The 16,793-nt window shown below is 46.0% G+C and overlaps 1 protein-coding gene across 6 annotated transcripts in view; it reads right to left on the bottom strand.

Annotated features, from left to right (window-relative positions):
* The window catches only part of Nsd2 (nuclear receptor binding SET domain protein 2), a 74,291-nt gene that overhangs the window by 39,547 nt on the left and 17,951 nt on the right, over positions 1 to 16,793 (bottom strand). For 2 of the 6 annotated variants that reach the window (XM_010641716.3, XM_010641717.3), the window contains exons 1-5: positions 15,723 to 16,451; positions 11,551 to 12,176; positions 9,170 to 9,332; positions 2,857 to 3,023; positions 1,768 to 2,250 (exon numbers count right to left, since the gene is read on the bottom strand). In XM_010641716.3, the coding sequence (XP_010640018.1) occupies positions 1,768 to 2,250; positions 2,857 to 3,023; positions 9,170 to 9,332; positions 11,551 to 12,147 (1,410 nt within the window). In that variant the 5' untranslated portion in view covers positions 12,148 to 12,176; positions 15,723 to 16,451. Of the gene's footprint in view, positions 1 to 1,767; positions 2,251 to 2,856; positions 3,024 to 9,169; positions 9,333 to 11,550; positions 12,177 to 15,722; positions 16,495 to 16,793 lie in introns of those variants that run through there. The other 4 variants (XM_010641714.3, XM_019210281.2, XM_010641718.2 and 1 more) reach the window with 4 other exon arrangements.

The following is a 16,793-nucleotide window of genomic DNA, read 5'->3' as shown; positions in this document are numbered from 1 at the left end:
ACAGATCCAAAATGGTAAGCAGTGATGCCGCTGCTGCTGCTCTATGCCACTATGTTAGGAGGTAACTTGCTAGGCACAACTAGTAACTAACACAGACACGCACACAAAACTTGAGACAATGCATTCATTCAACTCTTAGTTTTTAAAATTAGCACTGGAAAAGGTGGAAGATTTTAAAACTTGGAAACTCAAGCCAAAATCTGTTAATGAAACTGCTGTTAACACTATCTAAGATAGTGATGGTGAACCTTTACAGCTTTCAGCAGTAACAGCCAGCTTTGGCACATGTCCCACAGGTTCACCACCACTGACATAGGCGTGTGTGTGTGTGTGTGTGTGTGTGTGTGTGTGTGTGTGTGTGAGAGAGAGAGAGAGAGAGAGAGAGACTGAGGACTGAATCCAGGGTCTTGCATTGAGCTACATCCCCAGCCCTTTTTATTTTGAGACAGGTCCCACTGAGACAGTCTTGATCAGATTGGGCTCGAACTTGCAATCCTCTTCCCTCAGCTGCCCAGAGTGCTGAGATTACAAGCCTTCACCACACCTGCTGCCCAGACTTTCTAATGAACGACTCATAGGGAAAAACTTAAGGAGATAGTCCACTCATATGAAGATCCATTTTCAAGAAGTTCAGCACTTTTCCTCTTTCACAAGAAAGAACCCACAAGGGCCGGGGATTTAGCTCAGTGGTTTGGTGGCCTGCCTTGCAAGTGCAAGGACCCGAGTTCAATCCCCGGTACCAAAAAAAAGAAAAGAAAGAAGCTGGAAACTGACCTCTAACATTAAACCACCCTTGCATTCCCGAGAGAAGCCCTACGATTCCCCTTGTAGGCTTCCTGGCTCTTGTGTAGGGACAAAAGCCTCATGTTCCATGATTTCTTACAACGCCCACAACCATTCAGCGGCACATCTCTGTCAAATGCCTGGTGGTCCTGCACTGTGTTATGTCACTTGCCACAAAACAAGTGCTAGCTAAACATCCAATGACCATGTTTGGAAAACAGGTGCTATTTGTTATTAGTACCTTAATCACCCTGTGGAGTTTGGAAACCCCTTCGTAGAAAATTCCCAAGAAAGTGAAATTAAACACTATAATAAAAAGGCTACACAATAACCCACACTTTAAGGAACAGTGAACTGAAGAGGAGGCTCAGTTCTTTATGATGGAACTGAGGCTTTACTATGAATAGATCATGTATCTTATTAAATCAGTAAAATTATTTAAATGCTTTCTTTAATCCTGGGCACAGTGGTACATGCCTGTAATCCCAGCACTTGGAAGGCTGAGGCAGGAGAATCGCTGCAAGTTTCAGGTCAACCTGGGCTACACAGTGAGTTCAAGGCCAGCCTCAACTGCATAGTGAGACCTTGTCTCAAATAAACAAAGCAACACACACTTTAATCAGTGATATATTACTATTTTTTTATATGTCATGGAAGTAAACCTTCAACGTTTTCAATGCTAGTAGATCTATAAGCTTATGAATGGGCATCCCCACACAGGACGCTCTCCAGAGATGGTTGCTTCTGGCACGGCAGCCCTTGCCAGAAGCACCGCCTCTTCCTAGGAGAAGCCAAGCAGTAACCCAGAGCCAAGGTAAGTGGCTCTGCCCCCAAGGTTCAAAGCGGCTACTCCCTTTCTGTAGGTGTTAGATACAAATCTCAGTGAGACTCACTGCTGAGAAACAGATCTTCTGCACCAAACAACTATTCCTCCAATTCAGGAGCTATGGCAGGAAACACCTGAGAGCCCATTAGAATACTGACCTCATCCCGGTGCTTTTGACAGAAGACCAAAAACTGAGACGCAGCATCTCCCTTCCTGCTCCTCGGAGTGGAGGCTGCTGCCTTCTTCCTCCCAGGGGGAGACCCGACTCCTCTCTTGGGCTCGGCCTCTGTGGATTTTTGTGGAGTGTTCTTCTCCATACAGGCATCACTCTCATGGTTCTCAGCAGAGCTAGACCGCTTGGCTCTCCGCCTCCTCTTCACCGGAATACCCTCCTCCTGCACAGCCCGAGGGTCTGCAGCAGCTGCTTCCCCAACTCCAGCAGGCTCTGCCACTTCTCCGGAGCCCTCAGCAGCAATGCCGGCCTCCTTGGCTACCTGGGGGTTGAGGTGCAGCTGGTCCCCCACATAGAGGAAGGTGAACTTGGCTTTCCGCTCTTCCACAGACATGCTGGCAGCTTCCTCTGCTTGAATGATGCCCATCTCCCACTGGGCCCTCAATTTCCCTGAAATAGGTTTCAACAGCTGTAAAGACAGACATAAGACATTGGGAGTTTTATTATATGAACATAAGACTTTACTCACTTCATAAGACATTTTTAATTTCAGCTAAATTTAGATATCAAAAACTATTAAAACCAATGGATTTACACACCTGCCTCCACAGTACCAAAAAAGTAAATAAATTAAAAAAAACAGGATTTAGTAGTTTGGCCAGAATTCAGCCAAGAACTACTGCTTCCTTAAACTAAAATTCCAACCACATTAACGGATATAATCTAGTACACACAAAAAGAGAGATAAAAATTACAAAATAAAATTATCTGTAGGAGTCATCAAGTGAAAAAAAAAAGTCGTCTCTAAAGACACTCCCCATATTTTAAAGCATACTTGGGAAAAAGAAAACAATGACAGGGCTGTGGATTTGGCTCAGTGGTTCCGCCGCCTGCCTGGCAAGTTCAAGGGCCTGAATTTGATCCCTGGTACCAAAAAAAAGAAAGAAAAAAAAAGAAAACAATGACAGACACAAGAAACCTTTTCAAACAGCTGTATGTTCAAGATATGACAGATAACATAAAAAATAAAGACTAAAATCTTGATCTATGAGCTCACTGAAGGAATATCTACCACCTTGATTTTCTCGGCTTTCGTGGGTGCCTGCCTGGCACTTTCCTGGCATAACTTCTCAAACTGTCCTTCTCCTTCAAAAGCCACAAGGCTCTTCTCAAATATCCACGCTCTTTCTGGGGCATCACCAAAGAACTGTACGTGATACTGGCGTGCACTCTTTTTCTGACCTAATTTTTAAAATAAAAAGTTACAACATGAACATTAGAATTTGGGGAGAAATCAGGCAAGTCTATTGTTTTGACATTGTTTTGTTTGGTGCTATGTGAGCCTATTAACCTCAAAATAATCCATGCTACATGCCCAGGAGAGAAACTCACTGACAAGAAACAGAAGCCAAGTGCACAAATCCAGCACTCAGGAGGAATTCTGTGAGATCAAGGCCAGCCTGTGCTACACAGTGAAATCAAGGCAGACTGGAATACACTGCGAGACCCTGCCTCAAAAACACTGAAAAATTTTAATTTAATTTACAAAGGCAGAGATGGTAACTCAGTGTGAAGGGCCCATAAGATGAGGTGGAGGGCTGAGGATTTAGCTCAGTGGTGCCACCACCTGCCTCACAAGCGCAAGGTCCCGAGTTTGATCCCCAGTACCAAAAAAAAAGGGGGGGGGATGGGTGAGGAATGTGCAAGGCCAGCTAGGAAAGACAACTGGCCACACTCCTTCACCTCCTCCCTCTCCCCCCTTCAAGGTCCTCTTAAGAAGACATTAGACAAGCAGCGCAAGAGCCAGCATGAGCAAGGGGCAGCTCAACAGGGAGGGCACAGCAACAGTGCAGGAGATGCCCAGGGAGCTCCTCACCAGCCATGTAGGACATGGGGGATAGCACAGCCCAGGGCCACGGTGACCCCTCAGTGCCCACCACCACCACCATGCCCTTCCAGGTAGACAGAGGGAACCAAGATGAGGAAAGAGATCCAGGACCCCAAACCCAAGGAAGTGTAACACAGAGGAGCCGGAAGAGCCGATCTCAGAGCCAAGCAAGGGAAGCAGGACACCTGCAAAACCTCTGCACGTGGCTCTCAGAGACCCTTGAGGGCCAAAACCCTCCCACAGGCTGTGTGCACAGAAGCCAACCCCTGACAAATGAGCCCAAAATACAGAAAGTTCAGGGCAGCCCCTGCAGGTCAGAGCACAAGGAAGGAGACATTCTGTCTGGCTATGAAGAGAGAACACAGGAAAAGAGACGGGCAGAAAATAAAATACATCAAGAACACGTGGAAGTCCGGGCATGGTACGCACTCCTGTAACCCCGGCAATCTTGACTGGTGGAAGTAGGAGGATCCTAAATTGAGGGCCAGCTCAGTGAGAGTACTGGGGGTTCAATCCCCAGTACCGCCTAAACAAACAAACAAATGCAGGCAAGCGTGGAAGAAATCTCTCCAAAAGATGGAAAAGATTAAGATGAAAAATATCCATTCCCAAAAAAACCCTACAGGATCAATCCAGAATGTTCAATGCCCAAATAACACCCTCTGTGGAGAGAGGGACAGAGAAACTCCAAGAACCAACAGAAAATCATGCCTCAGAACTGAAACTCTCGCTCAGGGCCTCACCACCAGCACCTGCAGCAGGGCACACCCTTGTGAGATCCACACTTCTGGCAGCAGGAAGCAGAGCAAATCATGCAGTGACGTAAGTGCAGTGACAGGTCCCACAAGCACAGCCCTGGACTTGGTTCTGAAGGGAAATGGGGTCCAGCCTGCAATGCTGAGAGGATAATTATCAATGCAAAACTCCAGGCTCAGTGGTTAATCAAGTATGAGGACAGAGAAGTATTCTCTGAACCACCAGGACTTGAATGTACCTCCCATACCCTATTTTCCCCTCAGTACTGGGGATTAAACCCAGCCTCTTTTGTTTTTGAGACAAATTCCCCAGACTGGGCTCCAACTTACAACCCTCCTGCCTCAGCCTGCCAGCTGAGACTATAGCCATGCACCACCTCACCCAGCTCCACGCACATTTTCTGAGAATGCTGCAAATGTATTCCTGGGGATGGGGATGCAGCACAGTGGTAGAGCGCTTGCCTAGCGGCCCAGGTCCCATTCCCAGAACCACGAACAAACAAAGAAAATGTAGAGGCTCTCCTGCAATGAGTCAGGAAAGAGGACAGGAAACTACAGAAGGCAATGTAGGTGCCTCAGGACAGTGAGCACAGCACACAAGAGGGCTGACACCGGGAGCACTGTGAGCAAAGGAGCAAGGGCCAAGGAGACGAGATGGGGTAGAAAGTGCTTCCACCCAGAGAGGGGAGAAGGCTGAGATGAGTTCCCAAGGACTCACTCAGGCTTTCTTCTTTTTGTGGGAAGAAAAGAAGTATGTGTATGCAAAAAGAAACTACATGAAGGTGAGGTTTTGGTTTTTTGTTTGTTTTTGGCAGTACTGGACATGGAATGAAGGGAGTGCTGAGCCACACCCCCATCCCTTTTTTAATTTTTCTGAGACAGGCTGTCACTAAATTGCCAGGGCTGGCCTCAAATTTACAGCCCTTCTGCCTCAGCCTTCAGAGTAGTTGGGATTCCAGGAGCATGCCACCATACCCAGTAGGATGAATCGTAAAGTCAGGAAGATAAATACTTGAAAAAAAAACTGAGGCTTAGCTTAATGATGACAGAAAATCTGAAACAATCTCAAAATCAAGCTGGGCAAAGCTGTTCTTTTATTGGTGGAAGTCAATACACCAAATAGAAAGATAAAGAGGAATTTAGAGACACGAGATGAAGACTGCATACAGCATGAAAATGCTGCAAAGATAGGAAATGTGCTTGTGGCTGTTGTTTCTTGGTGTAAGCTCACTTTAGAGAGGTTCTGGATAAGCATTGGGCATGTCTAGATCTTTCTCTAGGTTTGAGTGACAGCCAAAGCTGAGGGGTATGTAAGAAGCAGAAAACACTAAAAAATTTTGGCATTAAAAAGTAGAGTACAGGGCCAGGGATTTAGCTCAGTGGTTCCATAACCTGTCTTTCAAGCACAAGATCTGGAGTTCAATCCCCAATACCAAAAAAAAAAAAAAAAAAGTAAATAACTTCAGAAAAACAAAACGTTCCTCAAAAAGAAAATGCAACTATGATACACAACTTGGCCTTTCATTGAATACTTATAGAGCTTAAATTATATAAATAATTCTTATTTAATAAAATAGTGACTTAATTATACAGAGAAAATGAGGGAAATGGTTGGAGAGTTTAGTACTCATTTTCTATAATAAAAAGACCACAGAAAGTCAATGATAAAAATCACAGCTGAAGAGCCAGGGATTTAGATCAGTGGTTTTGCTGCCTGCTTCACAAGAGCAAGGTCCCAAGTTTGATCCCCGGTACTACAAAAAAAAAAAACAAAAAAACAAAAGGACAGCTGCATTCACCACTGTCTTGCATCCCTATCCCTGGCAACACATTTTCAGCCTTCTCAGAAAATGTGTGGAGCTCGGCAAGGTGGCACACGCCTGTGATGCCAGCACTCTAGGACGTCCAGAGTTAAAAATAATGACTTCTGGGGGGAAAAGGTAATTTCTCACTATTAATTTTTCAGTACCATTTTTTAAAGACACCTTTTAGCTTTTATTACATTATTTAATATGAAGGCTTATTGTGAGTTTTTTGCTTTATTTTGTTTTGGTTTGGTTTCTGTTTTTTGGTGGTGGTACAAGGGATCAAACCCAGGGCCTCACCAGGCATGGCGACACACACCTGTAATCCCAGCACTCTAGGGTGCTGAGGCAGGAAGATCGAAAGTTAGAGCCCACCTTGGGCAACTTGGTGAGACCTTGTCTCAAAATAAAAAATAAGCCGGGGTGTGGTGGTGCACACCTGTAATCCCAGCACTCGGGAGGCTGAGACAGGAGGATTGTTGTGAGTTTGAGACCACCCTGGGCTACACAGTGAGTTCCAGGTCAGTCCAAACTACATAGTGAGACGCTGTCTCAAAAAAAATAAATAAAAATTAAAATTAAAAATTAAAAAAAATTTTTAAATAAAAAATAAAAAAAGGGCTGGGGATATAGCTTACTGCAAAGGCTCTGGGTTCAATCCCCAGTGCTATTTAAGACAGATAGTACAAAATAATATGAACCTAAATTGTTTATAAACAAATAACACAAAAAATGGCACTGACATGTCACAATGGGAAAAAAGTAAGCCATTACTATAGTGTGGTCAAGTTTATAAATAAATCAAAATAAGCCAGGGATTTAGCTCAGCGGTTCCACCACCTGCCTCGCAAGCACAAGGTCCTGAGTTCAATCCCCAGTACCAAATAAATAAATAAATAAATAAACACTTTTTAAGTTTTTTCCAATCTATACATTTGATAGCATAACCCAACTTTCTCCTTTCTGGTGGCTTTAATCTACAGAACTTTGCTTGGTCCACCTAGAGAGGTGCACTCTCACTGTTCTGTTTTTCTATCAGCCAGCCAGCCCAGCACTACTGTTCCACCTTGCCCTGCTGTGCCCACCTCCACCATCCAGGGATCTCAATGGTCCCCTGTCCTGGCCTAGTGCCCAGCTGAGCACCATCCCCCTTCCTCCTCACCACAGCTCCTTTGTCCCTGGGCTGCCCACCCACCTCAGATTCTGTGGAACTACTGAGTCGAAAACAGCCATTGTTGCATGCAGAATGGGTCCCACAAGAGACAAGGCTAACTCAGCTGAGGCTCCAGGAGGAAGAGCAGCCAGAAAGATGCAGCCAACAAGGGTGGTGTCTCAGAAGGAAGGAGGCGCACAGGGCAAAGTCGCAAGGAGAGGAGGTCAGAGCTCCTGGGAACAAGAGCAAAGGGATGACCATGCCTGAGCTTCCCAGTTCCATCCCTGGGGGTCACCAGAGCCCCACAATAGGCAAAGTAGAAACCCAAGGAATTACCAGTAGAAAATGGCACACCCACTATGCCAGTGGGGAATTTTCTAACAACTCTGTATAAACCATAAAAATCCCCAGACACAGTGGTGTGCCATGAAGATAAATGACATGAACCAAAAGACCTGCTGTGTCTGTCTGGGACTGTGTTCAGTTCTCCTGACTGGAGCAGGAAGTGGCCCCCCATGTGTGCCTGGCACCAGGGCCATGGATGACACCATCCCTTCAGAGGAGTGGCAGACTCTACTTCCCTGTCACTCTCCAAATCTAGATGCCTTGAGGTTCACCTCAGGGTTCTGTCACCTCTGGGGAGGGACCCCTCCCTTCCTGGAAAAGCCAGAATCCCAAAGGCCCCTCAGCAGGGACAAGACTGGAGGCAGGCAGAAATCCTGTGGAGCCCACCTGCCACTTGAGTCCCACAGCACAGCACAGCCACTCACAGGATGCAAGGGAACACTCAGGGTCTCCATCAGCCTAACCCCACCCCTACAGTCTATGGCTGCCACAAGCGCTGTCATCCCCAGCTCCCCACAGCTACCTGCTCTACACCAGCCAACAGGCCTATTGGCAAGCAGGTGACAATGTGAGGACCAGGTCCACGTGGACCGGAGCTTGGGCCTCTGACAGGTGCCAGCAGAAGATACAGTTGTGTGGCCCATGGGAGGGTCATCCAGTGTGACCAATGGGCAGTCTGAGGCTGGAGTGCTGGCACCAGTCTGCTCAGCCCTGACTCAGAACTCACCACATCTCATCTTCTGCAAACCAAATTCCAACTCTACATGGAAAGAACTGTCCAGAAGAACCTCAAACCACCCTATCTTTGTTTACATTTCCTCCAAAACCCATTTATGGGTTGTCTATTATAGTATTTGCTCTTTACTGGTGACATATTACATCCTGAATATGTTCTTCAGCTATTCTATCTACCAATTTATCTACCCTGGTTTTATAAGACAAAAATGACTGTTTCTAGCTGTTTTCCTCTTCCCACCAGCCTAATAAAACTTTGACATTTTTATAAGTCAAAAGTATAAAATATGATTTGTTAATTGTGCTGAAATAAGCAATCACTGTACAGGTCAAAGAACCAATTATCACAAAACCTGAAGGTACCACAAGGTAAAGACCATTTCTCCAAAGAAACAGTAGAATAACAGCATGGTGACACATGCCTGTAACCCCAGGACTTGGGAGGCTAAGGCAGGAAAATCACTTCGAGTTTGAGGCCAGCCTGGGCTACATAGTGAGGTCAAGGCCAAAGTGAACTGCATAGTGAAAGCCTGTCTCAAAAACAACAAGAAATGTCAGTGTTTCACATCTGAATCAATCACTGTCCTTAGGAAAAGTTGCAAAAGTGAACTGCACTATTGGGCCATTTAAGCATGAGCAAAAAGCATGGAGATGAGAAAGATTATGTGCAAAACAGGAAGATGGAAAAACAGCCCAAACTGCAATACCTTTAAGTTTGGTGTGGCTGTGAAGGAGTGGGTCGGCAGAAACCATGCAAGGCCACCAGGGGTAACCCGACACTTTGGACCACACCAAGTCACCCACATTGTATTTCAACAGGTGGTCTTTGTCTCTGCTAGTGTTTGGGCAGGACTCTTTCTTAACTGGAATCTGAAAGAGAACAACAGATTGATCAGGCTGTAGGTCCTAACATACATTTGTTTGGCATGCATGTTGCCATCCCCAAAACCACCCCCCAAAAATAAGCCACACAAACACTGACTCCAACAAAGCAGCACTCCCCGCCTGTGTTTCAGATCAGTCCCAACATCTCTTCCCGGCAGCTGCTGTGTCTCTCGACCTCACCTAACGGGTCTGCACAGGGCCTGGCACAGGGGGAGCTCCACACGAAGACTTCTAGTAACCTCCTTTTGCCTGGTGCATGGTCTTTAATGGTGTTTTAATTCCAGAACCCCAAATCCACATTGACCCTTCCCCCTGCCACATGTCTGTCAATCCTCAAGAGCTTGTGCTTGCTGGGAGTGGTGGTGCACACCTGTAAGCCCAGCACTCGGGAGGCTGAGGCAGGAGGACTTCTGTGAGTTTGAGACCAGCCTGGGCTACACAGTGAATTCCAGGTCAATCTCAACTACATAGTGAGACCCTGCCTCAAAAAAACCAAAAGGAAAAAAAAAAGCTCATGTTTCACCCAGCAGCAAGGCCCACTGCATCCAGCAGGGGCCAGCCCCAGCCTCATGTTCAAGGGCTGAGAGATCTCAGCCTCAGTTTCTCCATCTCTGAAATGTCCTCCCCAGGCCACTCTGCATTCTGCTCTCTAAGGGATGCAAGCGCAACAGCAGAGCCACAGCCTTCTGAGGGTGAGCTCCTAAGAGCACAACTGCTTTGGGCCTGTTTCCTCCTTTGTGACCCCAGGGTGACACCCTGAAACTGAAATCCCACTGACTGTCAAAGATGCATGAGCATGGTGGCAAGGGCTGGTAGTCACCACATTACAGGCTTTCAGAAGAACTCTGCACTGAGATGACACAGAACTTCCCAGGTATATGCCACCATGCATGCGGAGAGTCAAAGTGTGGGTAATGTCCCCAAGTTTTAACAAGACCAAATGGCAGAGCTATGAGTAAAAGCCAGGTTTCTGGTAATTTGCACATGCTACTTCTCTTGTAAAACATAAGGTTCATTACAATCATGGGCACTTCCAAAACCCATTCCATCAGCCCAGGCAACAAAATGGATTTTTCAAAAAGTCTGCCTTTGAGCCAGGCATGGTGGCGCACGCCTGTAATCCCAGCACTCAGGAGGCTGAGGCAGGAGGATCACTGCGAATTCGAGACCAGCCTGGGCTACATAGTGAGTTCCAGGTCAGTTTCAACCATCCTGTCTCAAAAAAACAAAAAAAAACAAAAACAAAAAAAAGGTCTGCCTTTGAAATTCTTATTAGGAGGAGCACTCAAAAGCCACTGTTGTGTAAGCCCTTACACTCCTGGTGACTTTAAGGATTCTAAGGAAATGTCAACAATTCCTGTCTGTAGAACTCCTAAACAAAATCCCACAAGTGTAATTGTAAACTGCATGTTCCAACCTTATTGCAGCACAAACTCATACCCATTTGGGGTTCCTGCCCTACTCCTAGAAGCCTGGAGCTGCAGTCAAGACCAACAAGCACCCAGGATACCCAGGCCATGAGCCCACTGGGCAAGAAGGGGGAAGGGAGCCGCCTGGCATTTCTATTTCCTTCTGTAGGGCCAAGGCCTCTCAGCTATTTACAAGGCCGATACTCATGGAAGTGTGTGACACAAAGCATTTGTAGAATCAATAGGACCAAGCACCTTCCACCTGAAGGCAGGGCTGCTTCTAGCCTGGGGGAGTGCTGGACTCTGCACTGGGAACCAAAAACAGCCCTGGTGTTCAAGGCAGCTATCTGATAGGCCCCCTGGTGGAGGAGTCAGCCACTCTGACCTCTGCGCTTCATCTCCTACCTGTCAGGTAGCATGGACTTCAGTCCACGGGAGGTATCAGCCTGAAGAATGCCTTCCAGGAAGGAGGCCCAGGAAAACAGCACAGTTCGAGGCATCCAGCAAGGGCAAGGGAACTGGCAGACTTGAGTGCAAAAACTGGTTCTGCCTCCTTTGTGTCATTTTAATCCCAAACACTTAAGCTCTAGGCCTCTCAACTGGGTCAGCAGGAGGCTATGGACTTAAGTGCCCTGCAACCAAGGCTCACCCAGCAGCAGCCCCATGTGGCTAAGGCAGCTAGTGGCACCAAGCTTGTCCCCCTCTAGTCTCGGGCTGCCATCACAGATGTAAAGGCACCCCACACGGTCCCACCATCACTGTGCCCATGGCTTAACAGAATCCCTCACACATACCTTTTTATCTGAAGGACTCGAGATCTTGGACACCAGCGCGGCTTCCACCAGGCCCTGCTCCAGTAAGGAGTCATACTTTATGCTCCTCTTCCTGCTCCTCCGTACCTTACTCTCTGACTTATGCCCATCTTCTTCTGACTGAGACACATCAGCAGCACTGTCACCACAGATAGAAGACTCAAAGAGAGGTTTCCCATTCATATATGTTTTGGTGATTTTCAGCTTGATTTCTGGAGAGCCATTTTTGATAGGGGTAGTGTTGGGTGGTGTCCCAATTCCTTTTGCTTCCTGGGACTCAAAACACAATTTGGCATCAGGAGCACCAGGTTCTCCATTGAACACACAGGAAGTAAGATCTTTCAACTTCTCCGCTGGAATAAAGGGAAGCGCATCATGGCCATTAAACTTCTGCACGACCCCCTCCTGTAGGCTGTTAGAAAGCTGAGCTTTGCTGAGGAATACAGAACAGTCGCGATTCACTTCACAGTTCTGAGTCTTTCCATTTGTATTGCCAAGGATTTCTGGTGCCTGCTTCATCTTTATGCACTTTACAACTTTCTGCACAGAAAGAGGACTTTTTTTTATGCTAAATTCCATCCAGCCTAGACACCTCGGTTCTTAGAACACTAGACAATTAAAAGGGAGAGAGAAAAAGCAACACGTTACATTTAAAACCTAGGATAAGTAAGTCAACACCTCTACTGTCTAGTTTTGTGGAGGGTGGTGTTGGGGGTGAGGCAATTTATAATGCTTTATGTAATGAATTAGTTTGCAGGAAGAAACTGTAATACCACAAATTGTAATACCTCAAGGAGTCATTTGTAAAAGGGGTAACATGACAGGATGGCAAACTCCATGCTGCCTTTACCATCCACAATCAATGTGACAGGGACACAACTTAACCTGTGTATTTGCTCCAGACACAGATTACCACCTGGTCCCCTAGCATATGGACACTTTCAGAGAGCTGATGTTGATCCCCAGCACCAGAAGAAAAATAAAAGATCAATGTATGCGGGAAGCTAACACCAGACTTAGGCGAAAGGATAACAGGAGAACATAGCAAAAGAAACACTAATGGGCAAAGAGCTCATCCCGGCACTCCTATTACAGCTGAGGGCCCTAAGGCATGCCAAGGTCACCTGCCCAGCAAGGTTTCCAACTCCCAGCACAGCACAGCTCCAGACTGATGAAAAGGAATAAAAGAAAAGAACAACAAAAGCAAGCCAAGAGTGACCATACAAACACACTCCCAATGAGCTCTGCTCTGAGCTGGTCCAATGCTCTACTCTGCCCCAAGCTCTTCTTACACAGACCCAAACTAAATGGTTCAGTCAAGGCACAGCAAGTGCAGGAACAGGAAGTGCAGTGCACACATTTTATTCATCTGTCACCTAAAGTTTTGCTATCAAGGGGCACCACTGCTGGGCCACAGGACATACTACCCTGCAACAGCAGGAAAGAGTGGGCCACACTGTCCACAAAACCAAAGAGCAGGTGGGGTCATTTAGGAAGACGTTGCTGCTGCACACAGTGTGGTGATGGAACCTTCACCACACAGCAGCAGTCCTCTCTAAGAGACACCAACGAAGGGTCAATAACCTCCAGAGACAGGTGGGAGTAAGGAACAGGCAGACATCCGCTCAGCTAGGAAGACCAAGGCCACACCATCCAGATTCCAACCAAACCCTCTGGGAATGCAGCAACTAACAGCATTGGAAGCAGGGGGAGAGCTAAAAACAGCAAGGCCACAGGTGCCCATGCACAGAGAATAAGTGGTTCTCCACCACAGTGGCTCTGCTCCTCGGGGGTGTCCAGCTCTGCCAGGAAACACTAGGTTCTCAACACTTGGGCATTGCTGCTGACCATCTCCTGAGGAGAGATCAAGTCTGCTTGACCTCTACAACAAACAGAATGATGCCCACAAACAATCATCTGGTCCACAGTGTCTACAGGGTCAAGGTGGAAAGAAACAATAGTCACTGATGTCTCCACAGAAGACCCAGGGACCTGAGGAAGGGGACAGAAGAAGAAAATTAAAACAGCCCAAATTTCAGCTTAGCTTCCTGTGCAAACCAAATGCTAGTCAAGTACTCTCCCACTAAGCTACATCCTCGGCCCTTTTTAATTTTATTTTTCAGACAGTCTCACTATGTTGCCCAGGCTGCTTCAAACCTGCAATCCTCCTGCCTCTGCCTCCTGAGTGTGCCCCCCATGCTCAGCTATGTCACAGTTCTTGAAGGTACAGTATGTCAGAAAAGACTCCACTTCCCGTACACATCACCAGCCACCCCACTGCTGAGAACTATAAACCCTTCATAACCATAACAAAAAACACTTGGAGGGGCAAAACCTCACAATCCACCACAGCACTTTCCAAGCCACTGAACTTATAAAGTAACTGAAATGGGATTCCAACTGCTGGACAAAAACCACTTACAAGAATATAACAGAATCCAGTGTGGATACATCAATCATGATACTGTATCTAGGACATCATTCCAAACTGCTAAACATAAGAAACAGAAAAATATAAACTAATCCCAAAATGGTCCAAACACTGAAGTTTAGCAAACAAGGATTTCACAGCATCTGTTACAGTAATACTAAAGGACACAAAGGAAAGTTTAGTCCTAAAGAAAAAAAATGCATTAGAAATTACATCACAGAAAAAGAAACTATGAGAAATATCAAGTGGAAACTCTGTAACTGAGAAATGCTATATCTGGAATCAAAGTATCAATGCATGGGCGCAACAGCGTACTAGAAATAAGTCAAGAAACTTGAAAATAGATCAATAAAAAGCTGGATGAAGTAAAAAAAATTAAGATAAAAAGGAACAGCTTTAGCATTCTGAGGAACAAAATCAGAAGCTTGAATTCCCATCCAGAAATAGAGAGAAAGAATGAGTCAGAAAAAATATTTTGCAGAGGAAAAAACAGCCAAAAATTTCCCCCAATTTAGTGGGAGAAAAGGGGCTGAGGCTTTAGCTTAGTGCACCCTGGGCTCAATCCTCAGTACCCCCAAAGAATTTTAAAAGGCTAAATACATTTTCAGAGCAATACAAAGCTGTCACCAGCATATATATACTACCAAAAAATGCTAAAGAAAGTTCTACAGCTTGGAAGGAAAAGGGACCGGGCTAAAACTTGTTTTTACAAAGAAATTAAAGGTTCTAGAAATGGGTAGTAAACCCAGACATCTGCAAGGTTTTTATATTTAAACAAAATGATACAAAAGTAACACTAAGTAGACTAGGATGAATTATGGGAACAAAGTACAATCACAGCTAAAGCAACAAGGAAAAAAAAAAAAGTATCAGAACCAGAGCCAACAGATTACTATGATCAGTCACTAAGTTAAAAATGTAAGGTATTTTATATAAGAACTAGGGTTTCTGGCTTCTCTTAGAACTTAGCCCGGTCACATGGCATGTAGCTAGGAACACGTTAGATATTTGGTCTTCACTGGTCTTTCTTGGGGAGGTGCTGCTTTTCTCATCTGTGGGGCTTGTTTCTTGTGTGCACTACTTTTCATCCTAACCTGAGTGGGGCACGCTTATTTCCCTAGGACTCTGTCTGAGGGCCCTCGGGAGAGGTCCACCTTCACCTCCTTCACAGCACTGCCAAGTCACTGAACACTCCAGTCCTTTCTGAAAGGTTTTTTTTTTCTTTCAGTACCAGGAAATGAACCCAGAGGCTCTGCAGTAAATGACATCTCCAGCCCCCAACCCTTTTTTTGAGACAGTCTTGCTAAATTGTCGAGATCCTCCTGCCCCAGTCTCTCAGAGTGCTAGGAATTACAAGTGTGTGCCACCACACTGGAAAGTTGTTTGTTTGTTTTATACCAGTTATACCAATAAACGAAAATTGTCTCACAAGTATTTTTTTAATCTAGCATTTTTTTTCCGGTACCAGGAATCCAAATCAGGACCTGGCACTTGCCAGGCAGGTGCACTGCCACTGAACTACATCCCCAGCCCTTTATCTAGCATTTAAATATATATATATATAGAGAAAGAGAGAGAGAGCCAGGGATTTAGCTCAGTGGTGGGGCCACCTACCTCACAAGTGCCAAGGTCCCAAGTTCAACCCCCAGTACCCTCCCCCCACCAAAAAAAAAAAAAAGAAAAAGAAAAAACAATGAGCAGATGCAAGCCCAGAGAACTTCACCTGTGAGCTTCTCCACCACCTCTGTGCATGGGGAAGGAGGCAGGGAAGGAGGGAAACCGCAGATGCAGAACAGCACAAAGAACTCAGGACACACACCCCAGCCTCTGCTCCAGGAACTGCAGGTCCTGCTGACAGGAAAACACACAAGAGAGGATGGTTCTGGGCTCCTGTGGGGCTCCCGCTCTATGGCCAGCTCCAGCTCCGAGAGGAAAGGAGGCAGTGAGACAGTAGCCAGCAGCCTGCGGGTATAGCTCACCAAGGGGCGGGGGAGCCACATGGTGCTGCTCTTCACATATCTCAGCCCACACAACGGTGCAGTGAGGAGGCCGAGGCAGGCAGCACTCAGACCTCAGACCTAGCCGCCTCCTCAGGTACCACCTCCACAGGATGAAGCCCTGCACTCCCCAGTACAGGCTCCTTTACTCCCCTAGGTCTGTGGCTCGTCCCTTAGGGCACATGTCCCTTAGCGCACACGTGTCAGATGTGGCCGTGTCTAGAAGTGCTCCCCAGTAACCCTCTGCCCTGCTTCTGACCAGTCAGCATGCCTCTATCACCCTGCACCGGTAAGTACAAACAGCTCAGCCCATCCAACACAGGCTATCACTTACCATGTAAGGATTTCATTCCTACTGTGCAACTTATTCACAGGTGTAGGAAACACACAACACAGAAACAATAGGAAAGTTTCCTACAGTATTATGCAAGGCTGGCAGAATCCTCCTACCAAAACTAGAGGAAAAAAAAGATACGACTCAAAATCAGTCTGTAAGATTGTGATAAATAACACAAAATAGCAGGAAATCAAACCCAGGCATTTCAGTATTAAAATATGATACTATAGACTGAAAGGATTTATCCAGAAATGTAAGGATGATTCATTATCAGGAACCAGTGGGGCATGGCGGCGTGCACCTGTAATCCCAGCACTGGGGAGACTGAGGTAGGAGGACTGCTGTGACTTCAGGACCAGCTGAGCTACATAGCAAGATCCTGTCTTTAAAAAAAAAAAAAAAAAAAAAACAGGAACTTTATTAATTTTTTTACCCAATTAAGAAAAAAAAAAAAAAAAAA

Source organism: Fukomys damarensis, unplaced genomic scaffold, assembly GCF_012274545.1.
Source record: "Fukomys damarensis isolate Sample0158 unplaced genomic scaffold, DMR_v1.0_HiC HiC_scaffold_35, whole genome shotgun sequence".
Taxonomy (NCBI): Eukaryota; Metazoa; Chordata; class Mammalia; order Rodentia; family Bathyergidae; genus Fukomys; species Fukomys damarensis.
Note: the sequence above shows the minus strand (reverse complement) of the source record. Positions and strands in the feature narration are given on the sequence as shown.